Source organism: Halichondria panicea, chromosome 5 (genome assembly GCF_963675165.1).
Source record: "Halichondria panicea chromosome 5, odHalPani1.1, whole genome shotgun sequence".
Lineage (NCBI taxonomy): Eukaryota > Metazoa > Porifera > Demospongiae > Suberitida > Halichondriidae > Halichondria > Halichondria panicea.
In genome coordinates, this window is record NC_087381.1 from 6,896,055 (window position 1) to 6,908,582 (window position 12,528).

Genomic DNA, 12,528 nt, shown 5'->3' on the forward strand with positions numbered 1-12,528 from the left:
ATACCCGCGGCTAGTAACAAAGACAATACTAAACAATCATGTACACACAACACAAAATAAGGGATATATTAGGGTAAAAAACAGTTGCCTAGCAACAACATTAAATTAAGGTTTAAAAATAGTGAGTTTGTCGTATGCATGGAAGGTCAAAGGTCATCATCAGTTCCAAAGCTGAACGTAACATTGTCAGTTTCCACTGGAGACTTTGTCTTTCGTCCAAACAGCTGGTTAGTCAGTCCAATAGGTTCATGTCTAGCAGCCAGCTTCTATGGGGGGGGGGGGTAAGAGGTCAATGGGTTCATGTCTAGCAGCCAGCTTCTATGGGGGGGGGGGGTAAGAGGTCAATGGGTTCATGTCTAGCAGCCAGCTTCTATGGGGGGGGGGGTAAGAGGTCAATGGGTTCATGTCTAGCAGCCAGCTTCTATAGGGGGGTAAGAGGTCAATGGGTTCATGTCTAGCAGCCAGCTTCTATAGGGGGGGTAAGAGGTCAATGGGTTCATGTCTAGCAGCCAGCTTCTATAGGGGGGGGGGGTAAGAGGTCAATGGGTTCATGTCTAGCAGCCAGCTTCTATGGGGGGGGGGTAAGAGGTCAATGGGTTCATGTCTAGCAGCCAGCTTCTATGGGGGGGGGGGTAAGAGGTCAATGGGTTCATGTCTAGCAGCCAGCTTCTATGGGGGGGGGGGGTAAGAGGTCAATGGGTTCATGTCTAGCAGCCAGCTTCTATGGGGGGGGGGTAAGAGGTCAATGGGTTCATGTCTAGCAGCCAGCTTCTATGGGGGGGGGGGTAAGAGGTCAATGGGTTCATGTCTAGCAGCCACACACACACACACACACACACACACACACACACAACACACACACACACACACACACACACACACACACACAGTCAGTAGCTACACACACACTGTACATTGGTGGTCTTTGCTTCAGTTGATGTCTTCCTCTTGTTCCTCACACCCACCGTTGTTGTTGTTGGGCTGCCATCACTCGTGACTACACACACATACAGAGTATGAGCGATTAATAGATTACGAATGACAAGCATTTCTAACTATTGCGTTTCTTTCGATCGTGATTTATAGCAAAAATTCGCAGTGTGCAACAAAGAACGTCTAACAGGTACTGATTATGTACTCACTGCTGGGAGTGGTGGAGGGATTGCCATTACTTGATTCACTGACTGTCCTCGTCTTGAGGGACCCATCAATTGAACTCTGACCTTCAGACCCTGAACTCTCCAGAGGAGACGAAGGTGCTTGTATGATAGTGTAGCTTGGTAACTCACGCAGAGTGCGCTGGATAGGCTGTGTAGGGGTCAGAGTACACACGAGGTCAGAGTACATGAGGGTCTATAGACTGCCCATAACTTTTAGTTTCCAATTTTAAAACTAATAGCTCCAAGAGTACTCCTGGTAGCTCCAAGGGAGGTCTATCAATGGTATGCTTAGATATGTGGCAAATCTAAATCTTGTACTGAAGCTAGGGCTGTTGGTAGAGTACCTGAGTGTGAGGAGTCCTGAGTGGTGTGCTTGCCCTCACTCTGAGCAGCTCAGACACAGTGGAGTGCAGACACAGGTTGAGGTACACACACAGCTCCCCTGATAACTGGACCCATAAGAAGTCATCCTTGGACAACTGGTAGTTGATATGGAGCCATGGCACACCAGTCTAGAAGGAATACAATAATTATGCTTATAATGTATGTACTGTTGTAGGTTAGTCAGACACACACACGCACGCACACACACACACACACACACACACACACACACACACACACACACACACACACACACGCACGCACGCACGCACGCACGCACGCACGCACGCACGCACACACACACACACTCACACTGTAATCGTGTCCAACCTTCCAGCTACGTATGCGTGTGAGCTGATAGCTGTTACATACTGCCCACACACCACCTCCGTGTGGAGTGTACGTCACCATCTCACCACGCCCCACACGCACACAACCTAGTGTGTGGGCGGGGGGCAGATATTGGGTCACACACTCACAGCATAACATTGTATCTAAGCACACTTTTGGAAAGGTATGTTGGCACAAATTACAGGCTCTCAAAGACAGCTACCAAAAATGGCTGAAATTTGGAAAAAGCGCATGGCTATGTGATAGCCATTAATCACAAAACTTGTATGAGGAAAGGTGGTACCTTCCATTCCCTCCACTGGGTGGTTGAAGCTGAAGCCCTCTAACTGCCGATACCCAAACTGAGCCAATTCTGCCACCGCCTCAATATACTGCGATAATTATTAAATAACATTAAATGCAGGCTATTAACTTATTAAATTACCTCTTTTTTCTGTCCCTTGCTTTTGAGTGCCGCCAGTTTGTCTCGGACGTCCCTAGCAACCTCCATGGTCCCCCTAGCAACGGCTGCTAGGGCTTCAATATAGAGCATGTTCTTAGCAACTTTATCGTCCAGTAGGGAGGGTACAAAGGTCGCACTCCAGAAACTATAGAGTGCAAGGAATATATAATTTTGGGTACTATTCATAAAAAGTAACAGCCTCAGTGACCTAGTACTGGTAAATACACAATCCTTACCAAAACACAATAGTTACAATGGGTCAAATGTTGACCTAACCTTGTGCTGATACCCGAAAAATAATTATTCTAGTAATACGATAGTAATAATAATAATATGAATTTACTGTTGCCGTAGTGTTAGTCTGTGTGGTGTGTGGGCGGTGTTGGCTGTGTGGAGTGTGAGGAGTGGACTCTGGTAGTCCGACACAGGGCACACCACTGCAAGGAGGTTACCATAGCGTCATTACCATAGCAATGACGCTATTGTTGCTATGGTAACTAACTCACGTGTGTTGTCTGATTCCTTCTCTAGGAATAGTGCAAAGTAATACGTGAGGTCAGAGGTCAACTCAATCTGTGCACACACACTCTCCAGCACTTGGTCTGTACGGTCGCTAATGGCAACGGGTACGCTAACACTCTTCCCATTGACTAAGAACACCTCTAGTTGAGTGGGCGGGTCCGTCAGAGGCACACTAGCCTGTAGAGAGTGGAGTGGGTGTTAGTGTGTGTGTGCAGAGAGTGTGGGCTACACAGTTTATAGGGCCAGTGAAGACGATACAGTGTGTGTGTGTGTGTGTGTGTGGGGCCCGGGGGGGGGCTAGTGTGTGTGTGGAGGAGGAGCTAGTATGGGTGTGGATGTGGGGGCGTGTGTGTGTGGGGTGTGTGTACCCTCTGAGCTGAGAGCCAGAATTCCTTGACCAACTCGCTGGGTCCCAGCACACGGTTCTGACACACTGACTGCACATATCTCTCCAACATGGCACGCCTCTCTATCATCTGGGACTGGCTCAAACCCAGCATGTGTTTGGAGGGGAAGTCCTCGAGTCGTGTGGTGTCAAAGTTAGCCTTGAGCTGCAACCAAGATCATGATCTAACATGCACACACAGGTTTGTGTAGATACCGTACCTCTGTGTTGAGGTCCAATAGTTGACTGTAGCGAAGGGAGCAATGGTAGAATCCATTCATGTGGATGTTGTAGACTGTGAACTTGGCCTTGCCGTCAGTGGCTAGCGAAAGGTTAGCTATCCTTGCAAATCCAAGCATCTTTACTCATGTATCTTAGCTAGCTTGTCTAGCACCTTGGTGTGTTTATTCCAATATTACAGAGGGCCTCCTCCCCCAAAATACGAGTTATTAGAGATCAACCACGCCCACGTTTTCTAGCACATCTTGCATCGTTGACCCTTTACCAGACACAAATCCACGATAATTTTGAGCAATGGCGAGTGTGTTCATCAAAGCTTTGCAGCCGCTGTGTACGAGACGATTGAGTTTCAGCGCTGTCAAGTGGAAGATCTTTGATGTAGCTAGTGCTGGTCAGTTCAAATCAGACGTTTTAGACTCCAAGGGACTCGTGATCGTGGACTTCCATGCAGAGTAAGTGTAGACATCGTACTGACTGTACCATCATCTCCACACACCCACACACACACCCTCACACACACTACACACCACCCACATACTGTAGCCCAGGTGGCAATTGTTGTAGGCTATGCCACACACTCACACATGCACGCGCACCCACCACACACACACACACACTCACCCGCCCACACGCACACGCTCACACACACCACATACACCCCTGTATACTGTATTCCAAGTGGCAACTCTTGCAGGCTACCCTACACACACTCACACACACATACGCGTACCCGCCCACACACACACACACACATATGCGTACCCGCCACACACACACACACACACACACACAGATGGTGCGGCCCTTGCAAGGACCTTGGCCCAGTATTGGAGAGCGTGGCCACACAAGAGTCAGTGGACCTTGCTAAAGTTCAACATCGATTCATTCACTGAGCTCAGTATGGAGTACGGCGTGTCTGCCGTGCCGACTGTGGTTGCCATTAGCAACGGAAAGGTGGTCGACCAATTTGTAGGAGGACAGAATAAAGACTTCGTAAAAAACTTTATCAAGAAACAATTGTAATTATTACATTAAAATTAATTATTCAAACGCACACAGTAAAATAATGATAATGAGACACATTGCTATATTATAGAGATGCAAGAATAATACAGTCCAGTTCATTGCGTTGTTATGTGCTGAGTACATTGTTGAGGGTACCATAGTCGTTGTCAATGGTGGGCTGGAGGGGATATACATACAGGGAGCAGGGTTAGTGTTGGTACAGGGAGCAGCTAGAGTGAAGTGTGGCTGGGCTGTAGCACTGATATAGTGAACGCATTGAATGCTAGGTGAGGGTAACAGCATACAATGTAGCTAACAGTTATGACATAGTTGAAAGAGCTAAAGTAATGCACACAACTCGAGATGTACATACAATGATGTACTTACTTGAGAGCTATCGTGTGTCCAAGCACCATCGACGAGGTACTTGTACTCATGTGTACCAGGAGGGAGGTCAACAGCTGTCTCAAACTCTCCACTGCCCCTGCACAGAGAGTCAGTATAACGTATCAGAGCACACACAGAGTCAGTATAACGTATCAGAGCACACACAAGTCAGTATAACGTATCAGAGCACACACAAGTCAGTATAACGTATGAGAGCACACACACAAGTCAGCGATATCAGTGCCCAGCACGTACGTCATCACATCAGTACAGCTATAGCTAATGTACTGGCATACGGGCAGGACACGGCTGTAATTATACCGACTAGTACTGGAATGTTATGCGAACATCAAACATAATTATTATACAAACTTAATTTGCAAAAATAAAATCGCAAAACCTAAACTAGTGCTGGTAAATACACACGATTCTTGCCAGAACACAGTAGTTAGATCGTAAAGGGTAAACTTTTCTGCTCATTTGGATTCTTCTCGCAAAGGTTTAATTTTCACCAGCAAAATTTCTAGTGATACAGTATATCAGTCAGTAGTTGCATGCATAGTGAGGTTACATACAGACACAGTATTATATAGTGACAGTACCTTTGGTTGAGTGAGAGCTGTGTCCAGTCACTGAATGATCCCGCCACACTCACACTCTGTGGTGCTCCACTCCAGCGAAACCTCACGTTCCTCTGTCTCACACCCTCACCACCCTCACACATCTCACGACCCTCAGGGGGTGGACGACCTTTGACCTCTTCTGCAAGGCCGCTAGCAACAAGGTCAGAGTTCAAACTCACACCCTGCACAAAATACAATAATAATTTAATATTAAAAATAATTATTATTATCCAATTTTTTACCACTTTGTGAGGAGACTGCATGACAACGGTTGGTATGGAGATACCGTTTGTGTTGCTATGACAACCAGTGGGCTTCACAGAGAATACGGCCCAGTCGCCTTGATTAGTGACCGCCCTCAAACTATCCCTCCCCTCATCTGACCAACCATCACCTGCAAGATAATAAATTTGATGATTTGGCAAATTTTACTGAAGATAGCCACATTTAAAACTGTTAAATTAAGTGTTTCAGTGGACACAACGTCATTGCTATAGTAGCCATACCTGAGACGCCAGATTAAAAACCAAGTTAAAAACCGCCAAGTCAGTTCAAATGGCTCATTCATCAACTATAATACTTGCCGAATTTCCAGTTACATAATATTGATGTATAACTCACCGCATGGTTTGATGTTGGCCAGTGCACAGGGAACACTGTACACTGTCTCCTCACAGAACTCATCACTGGAGGAGGTACACTATCACAACACACACACACCCACTCACGTTAGAGGCAAACACCCACACACCCACACTCACGCCCACTCACATTAGAGGCTTTAATTGACTTGACGGTAGACACACAACAACTCCATAGTCCACCAGGCGAATGAGAGCGCTGCAATCTGATTGGTTGAATGAGATCACATGACCTCTGTACCACTGTGTATTAAGGTGGGCGGCCACAGTATCACCACGTTGGAGAGTAGAAATACTGTCATCTGATTGGTCGTACACTGCGTTCATCCTCGCACACAGCTGACTCAGCAAAAGCTCGTAGCCAATCGGAATCACAAACAGTAAGTCAGGTGATTCAACATAAGCCACAGAGCAATCTGATTGGTCGTTCAGAACCACTTGATTAGTAATTGGTAGGAGGGGGTGCTGTTCGTCTCTATGGTAACGTAGTGAGCGAGGATATGGTGGGTGTGGCTTAGCCCACTGAGCATGCCCAGTAGACACTAGACTCTCGGCAATGTCCACATCCTTGCAAGGGAAACAGTGAGTAAGAGAGTGGTATCAACACATCGCTAACTGATCTCCTTTACAACAATCTTTTAGTTGTGATAATTCATTTTTTAAGCATTTAAAGTTAGCTATCAAAATACACCTGATTTAGAAAAAACATCCACTTTATATACTATAATAAGCCATGCTTTTGTTCTGTAAATGGACTACTTCGACCAGACAGCAATCACTGATCTGAACACATCATTATACGCTTTTCAAAGAGCTACAAAATAAATATTTTAGTTGTGAAATTGGACCTCTTATGATCACTCAATGCTAGGTAGCTACGTTGGTTGGTTGACTACCTTATTGTTGGAGGTGTCAATGAGCTGTATTTTGGTGGGCGTATTAGTGACGACCTTCGCCATGACAACCCGCCAGGCTGCACTGTGTGTGAGGTCCTCGAGAGCTGCTAGCCCACCCTCACTCCACACACCACCTGCACACAAGGCACACAAGGCACACATCATTATCATCAACTTTCAAAACCTCGATTTAAAGTGGCACAGAGATTACGGTACTACAATAGGTAGCATTCTTACTGCACGTGGATGCATGACGTGTGCATGATTGTTCCATGATGCCTGCATGTGGGGAGAGCATGCTCTGCCCATGTACAAGGTATTGTATTACAGTCAGTCAAACAGTCAGTGTGTGTGTGTGTGTTTGTGTGTGTGTGTGTGTCATATTATGTGCTAGCATGTCATGTCAGGATGGACACACAATAGATGCATTGTGGTCACTCTAGTCAGCTGGTGTGTGTGTGTGTGTGTGACCCTATGGCCTGCCTACCTGCTGGGATAATGGCGTCTAGTAGACACCTCACAGCCTGGGCCTTGAGAGTGCAGTACTCTGGTCTGTATAATAGGGGAGTGTGCACAGTATAGCCGGTATGTATAAACTTTTGCGGAAAGACAGTTTTGGAAGGGTTTCATGGATTCACAGAATAGCAGCTTTTTGCAGCATGCATGTGATATTACATTCGTGGGTATAAATGTTCACGGTATAATCAGCGAAAACCACGAGCATACATTTATACTCACGGAATACATTTATACCAGCTATACGATAGTATAGCTGGTCAAACAAGTTAACAGGAAGCCATGCAGTGACAGGGAACACCAGCCACACACCATGGCTCCAGCCCACACCACACACACACACACACACCATGACTACAACCCACACCACACACACACCGCCCACACCACACCGCCCACACCATGACTCCAACCCACACCACACACACACACCGCCTACACCACACCACACACACCTTAGTGGCCTGAGTGACCTGACGTTCACAGCAGCATAGTCACCATAGTCCAGGTACACGACCTCCACACCTCCACTACTCACACACGTCACACGCACACGATACCACTTGTCATCATGATCAAACGACGCCGCAAATAGATCACCAACATGTACATCACCAGGGTAAACATCCTCCGTGTTGCCATAGTAACGCGTCATCTCATCGACCAATCCCTCAAGCTGTACGGGATCCTCTAATCCGATTGGCTGAACCCAAACACCGCCGTGTCCATCAACAGATGATACAAAAACTGGAATAAAATCACTAGAAATCACCAACTCCAAATCCCTAATATTAGAGACACCCTCTTGAGTGTGACTGGGTGGAGTGGGTCTTGATGGACGTGGTTTATCAATGGCTGCCACTATCTCTTGAATAAGAGCAACTGCGCGTGATATCTCCTCTGGTCCACCAATCACCTCACACACACGCACAGCCTCATTACGACCACCAGTTACCATGGTTACCTGTCAGATAGTACAGTGATTAGTACATAATTATATTGTGTAGTCTAATGATCGTACAGCTCAGGATAGCGGTGTTGAACCTAGCTAGCTATTACGATTTCGCAGTTTTCATTTTCATATGATCGATGCTCTAAATACGAAACGAAATATCCACCATACGAAAATAACCTATACAGTAAATTTGTGCGTTTGTTTAATTGGGATTGAAATATCCACGCATGACTTATTAGGGCACATCACTAGTAACGACATACTGACCTTTGCACCCGACTCTCGCTGTATAGACTTGATGTTAGCGCCCTGGCGACCTATGACCTTTCCGACAGCACGCTGTGGTAGTGTCAGTGTGACCGTCTGCTGGTTCTTGCCCGAGGACAATCGCTCATCAACAGACGCTTGTATGAGTTCCTTAGCACTTGCCACACAACCAGGTCGCCCAGTGATGACCACCACCTGCAAGAAGGGGGTGGGGCTTGTAGTCAAGGGGTTTAATTATTATGAGAGGTAGTCTAAAATTACTAAATGTGGAAGGGAAGACAGACAGTGTCATAGTGTAGACACAACTAGGATGGCCTTTGATAGGAGCACTTACTACTAATACCTGGAAGACAGCAGCTATAGGACTGTATGCTGTGAGGCTATAGGACTGTATGCTGTGAGGCTAATGGATGATTGACACTGTACAAGCATTGATTGTGCATGGGAAATTGCATGTCTTTCAATTGCAAATTATAGGCTATTCGCAATCGAAAGAATGTTGAATTTGAAACAGTATATGAAAGTCACCATATTCGTACGAACCTTGTCCTTTGACCCCTGCTGATCCTTGAAGTGCACTCTTGCTCCACTCTCCTCTTCAACCTGACGTATGCTAGTGCCATGGCGACCAATCACGTAACCAACGACGCTCTCCGGGACAATGAACTCTACACTGACGTTCTGCCTCACACGTTTCACACTATTGTCAGCCCGCCCACTCACGGGAGGGTCACGTCTCCACGCTCTCCACACCCACACACACGGGCACACTGCACACGCTATCATGAGAGCAGCAGAGGGCACAAGGAGCACTAAACCCACCAGATAACTGGGCACAGCTGGTACTAGTGTGTGCATGGATGGTAGGACATTTTCGAGGCACTTCAATTTTGTGGAATGTCTATAAAAGTATTTTTCGTTGCATAAATTTCGCGCTATTTGGTCAAATAATGCTGTGCATTTTGTTAAATGTTGAGGATTGCTAACCCACGAAAACAGTGAAAATTAAGCGCTTTGAAAATGTTGTGCTATATACGGTAATTACGTGATTACTGCATCCATGCAGAATGAATGTTAGTCATGTGCTGTCAGTGTATTCACACATACACCGTATGCACTGCATGCATCTCATCTAGCTAGCTCATAGTGTACTGTGTTCTATAGTATAGTAGTGTGACTGCTCCCTCACCTTTATTCAACAACCCCATTATATGAGACCTCTTCAGTACAGTTCAGAGCTTGCAGGCTATATTCTGATGACTACCTGGAATCACTGCAGCAGCCAGACTATGTACACTAGCAAACAATGCACTCCATGTGAACACAGCAAGCTAGCCATGTGGCATTAACCGCGGCTCATATTCAGAACACAACATGAGCCCCTCCCCCTCCAGACACACTCTATGTTTAGCCGCCCCCTCTTGTGGTCACTTGAGATTTGGCCGCGGTTTATTATTTCCCAGAGAATGGATTTAGCCGCGGCTCTAATTATGGTCCTCAGATTGGCCGCGGTCTATTTCAGTAACTCATCACACACCACAACGCACTATACACACATGCACAGACACACTGTTCATAGTCTAGACTATAGTTTAGAGTAGACTGGTGTTTCCTTCGTCATGGCAGCTTGAGCAGCTTTTAAGAGATCCTCTGATTGCAGCATGGCGCTATTCCAGGTCAACTATACATGGAGGGAGGGGGCGTTAACACACCACACACACACACACACACACACACACACACCACACACACAACTGACTGACCGCATACTCTAGACCATTATCCACAGTGTTGTCACGAGAGTACACCAGGTTGACCTTTGACCCCTGAACGGCCACCGGGCTCTTGCTAGCAATTGTCTCCGCTAGTGACAGACCTGCTGACTCAGCACTTTCCCTACTCTCATACACATCACTGCATGCACATACAAAAATTAATAATGATAAAGTAAATTTAGGAAATCTGACCGTTCGTTAACGCATAAAAGAGCTACAGTATGCAACCACAATCCTAACTAAATATATGGCAATCACAAGCACCCCAGTATAAGATCACACTACCTGGTATAAGATCACACTACTAGACTACTGACCTGAGCATTCCTATTGCATGTGCTTCTTGTGCAGTGAACCTCCGTGCTGAGTAGACCAACTCTCTGACCAGGGAGTCATTCCCTACCACCTTAGGCAGTCTCTGCAGAGTCCCCACATCAGCAGCCAGACCTAGTTCAACCTCCTGTGTTGTCAGAGGAGGGGCGGGTTATCTATCGTATAGTGGCCCGGGAATTGTCGTATGAACTGCTCAATTCAATATTTCGTATTCTAAATATTCATACAGCTCAGAATGGAGATGTAAAATCTATTGCAGTAGTATCTGTATGTTTGCTCTACAATACCAACATTTTTACACCATACAAAAATAACCTGCTGTAAGGTATGTGCATGGTCTTACCTTTATCTGGAAGAAAGCATCTTGAGAAGCAAGTCTAATATCACACGCTGTAACCATGTCAACCCCTCCGCCCACACATGCACCGTGAATCACAGCTATCACCGGCTTAGAGCACTGCACACAGATAATAATAAACATCAGATTAATGGATTGGACGTTCCTAACACAAGTTATGGACATTCAAAGTCAGTATTTTTTTCGGCTTTGGACCATGCATGGGCTATATAAAATTTAATATTAATTTTGGCTCAAATTGGCAAATACTGTTTCCAAATCTGAACAATGATGGTACCATTTGAAAGATCTCTTTCAAAGTTTTCAGTTAAAATCGGACGTTCGATCACAACACAAGTCAAACAGGTAGTTCATATGCACCTTCTCTAAGGCAGTGAAGGAGTCTTGCATTGGCTTGGCCATGCGGCGCACTGCCATAGCCTTCCTACCAACATCACTTCCTTCACCGGAAAACTCAGAAAACTTTCCAGCAAAATCGACCAAATCAAGTCCTGTGCGGTTACTACATCATTAAAGAGTGGGCGTTTGGTATGTACAGGGAACGTACCTGCGGTAAAGTTTTTGCCAGCCCCGGTAACCATGACAACTCGGCAGTCTGGATCCACAGAGAGGCTATCAAAACATTCTTTGATTTCCCTATACAATAAATAATAATAATAATAATTTGTATTATAATTATAAATTTACGTCCAAAATGCAGTGTTCATAGCGTTGCTCTTGTCTGGTCTATTGATGGTAACCTTGGTAACGTATGGTGAGGGGTGTGTCACGAGGAGTGTCTCATAAGCAGTAGCTTGTGTGGATAGTGATGCTGTGTTGTACATCCCTGTGCATGTGTGAGGGGGTGGGAGGGTATAGCAACTTCGTACAAACCATTAATGACCATCGTACAAGGCACCACTTCTAGTGTACTGTAGCTATACAGTGCTATAGTTATGAGGCATAGATAGTCCAGGTGGCGTATAACCAGAAGGGGGACCTTAATTATTTCAAAGTACAGAACATCAGCTAGCTAGTTAATTGATGCATACTTCAATATACTATAGTCTACTATAGCATAAGTATACACATGCAGCTTACCTATTCTGACAGGCTTAGCAGTCGCCATGAACGCTCTCCTCAGAAGCGTAGCCATTATTAGTACAGTGGGTAAAGGCAATCAAAATAATAATTAGATAGATAGAACTTTTTATTTAGGCAGGAAATGCTGCATCCACAGTGTGGGTTTTAATGCAGGTCCTGTATACTATACAGACATGAACAAAAGACAAGAACGTAGAAAAATAAT

At 45.6% G+C, this 12,528-nt stretch overlaps 5 protein-coding genes across 7 annotated transcripts in view; 2 read left to right on the forward strand and 3 right to left on the reverse strand.

Moving 5' to 3' along the window:
• Positions 1-12,528, forward strand: part of LOC135335843 (uncharacterized) — a gene marked incomplete in the record, with an annotated part of 743,773 nt that overhangs the window by 69,669 nt on the left and 661,576 nt on the right.
• LOC135335988 (sorting nexin-17-like) lies at positions 22-3,677 on the reverse strand. Of its 2 annotated transcripts, none has more exons than XM_064531734.1 (11): positions 3,466-3,677; positions 3,228-3,410; positions 2,844-3,036; positions 2,681-2,774; positions 2,320-2,482; positions 2,179-2,266; positions 1,857-1,981; positions 1,505-1,672; positions 1,143-1,308; positions 915-997; positions 22-266 (listed from the first exon to the last, which is right to left on the reverse strand). In XM_064531734.1, exons 1-11 carry the CDS (start codon positions 3,601-3,603, stop codon positions 147-149), a joined length of 1,521 nt encoding a protein of 506 aa, XP_064387804.1. In that variant the 5' UTR covers positions 3,604-3,677; the 3' UTR covers positions 22-146. The 2 variants fall into 2 exon arrangements, with proteins under 2 accessions (XP_064387804.1, XP_064387805.1); XM_064531735.1 differs by lacking the exon at positions 22-266 and adding an exon at positions 655-771.
• LOC135336083 (thioredoxin, mitochondrial-like) lies at positions 3,721-4,627 on the forward strand. Its single transcript, XM_064531873.1, is given in 3 exon segments — positions 3,721-3,936; positions 4,278-4,356; positions 4,358-4,627. Coding segments are annotated over 3 exon segments (387 nt in total). The 5' UTR covers positions 3,721-3,778; the 3' UTR covers positions 4,508-4,627.
• Positions 4,479-10,124, reverse strand: LOC135335936 (tudor and KH domain-containing protein homolog). 2 transcript variants are annotated; one of them, XM_064531656.1, is made up of 12 exons: positions 9,964-10,124; positions 9,318-9,619; positions 8,775-8,969; positions 8,008-8,516; positions 7,524-7,588; positions 7,037-7,170; positions 6,271-6,707; positions 6,121-6,185; positions 5,742-5,893; positions 5,479-5,681; positions 4,877-4,973; positions 4,479-4,667 (listed from the first exon to the last, which is right to left on the reverse strand). In XM_064531656.1, the coding sequence occupies exons 1-12, from the start codon at positions 9,980-9,982 to the stop codon at positions 4,617-4,619; spliced, it is 2,229 nt and encodes a 742-aa protein (XP_064387726.1). In that variant the 5' UTR covers positions 9,983-10,124; the 3' UTR covers positions 4,479-4,616. The 2 variants fall into 2 exon arrangements, with proteins under 2 accessions (XP_064387726.1, XP_064387727.1); XM_064531657.1 differs by having other exon boundaries at positions 9,318-9,544; positions 9,964-10,115.
• Positions 10,242-12,478, reverse strand: LOC135336036 (delta(3,5)-Delta(2,4)-dienoyl-CoA isomerase, mitochondrial-like). Its single transcript, XM_064531805.1, has 8 exons — positions 12,321-12,478; positions 11,928-12,066; positions 11,788-11,876; positions 11,601-11,731; positions 11,226-11,339; positions 10,867-11,009; positions 10,538-10,688; positions 10,242-10,455 (listed from the first exon to the last, which is right to left on the reverse strand). Exons 1-8 carry the CDS (start codon positions 12,373-12,375, stop codon positions 10,360-10,362), a joined length of 918 nt encoding a protein of 305 aa, XP_064387875.1. The 5' UTR covers positions 12,376-12,478; the 3' UTR covers positions 10,242-10,359.

What these genes read in the sequence shown, in the direction of transcription:
- LOC135335988 (XM_064531734.1), bottom strand. Translation starts at nt 3,603, where the DNA reads ATGCTTGGATTTGCAAGGATAGCTAACCTTTCGCTAGCCACTGACGGC. An exon ending in TCTGGCTCTCAGCTCAGAGG is followed by an intron (nt 3,037 to 3,227) that starts GTACACACACCC and finishes CACTCTCTACAG; the next exon opens with GCTAGTGTGCCTCTGACGGA. An exon ending in AGACTAACACTACGGCAACA is followed by an intron (nt 2,483 to 2,680) that starts GTAAATTCATAT and finishes TGCACTCTATAG; the next exon opens with TTTCTGGAGTGCGACCTTTG.
- LOC135335936 (XM_064531656.1), bottom strand. An exon ending in AGTCAATTAAAGCCTCTAAT is followed by an intron (nt 6,186 to 6,270) that starts GTGAGTGGGCGT and finishes TACCTCCTCCAG; the next exon opens with TGATGAGTTCTGTGAGGAGA. An exon ending in GGCCAACATCAAACCATGCG is followed by an intron (nt 5,894 to 6,120) that starts GTGAGTTATACA and finishes ATTATCTTGCAG; the next exon opens with GTGATGGTTGGTCAGATGAG.
- LOC135336036 (XM_064531805.1), bottom strand. Translation starts at nt 12,375, where the DNA reads ATGGCTACGCTTCTGAGGAGAGCGTTCATGGCGACTGCTAAGCCTGTC. An exon ending in TGCTAAGCCTGTCAGAATAG is followed by an intron (nt 12,067 to 12,320) that starts GTAAGCTGCATG and finishes ACACATGCACAG; the next exon opens with GGATGTACAACACAGCATCA. An exon ending in CATGCAATAGGAATGCTCAG is followed by an intron (nt 10,689 to 10,866) that starts GTCAGTAGTCTA and finishes ATGTGCATGCAG; the next exon opens with TGATGTGTATGAGAGTAGGG.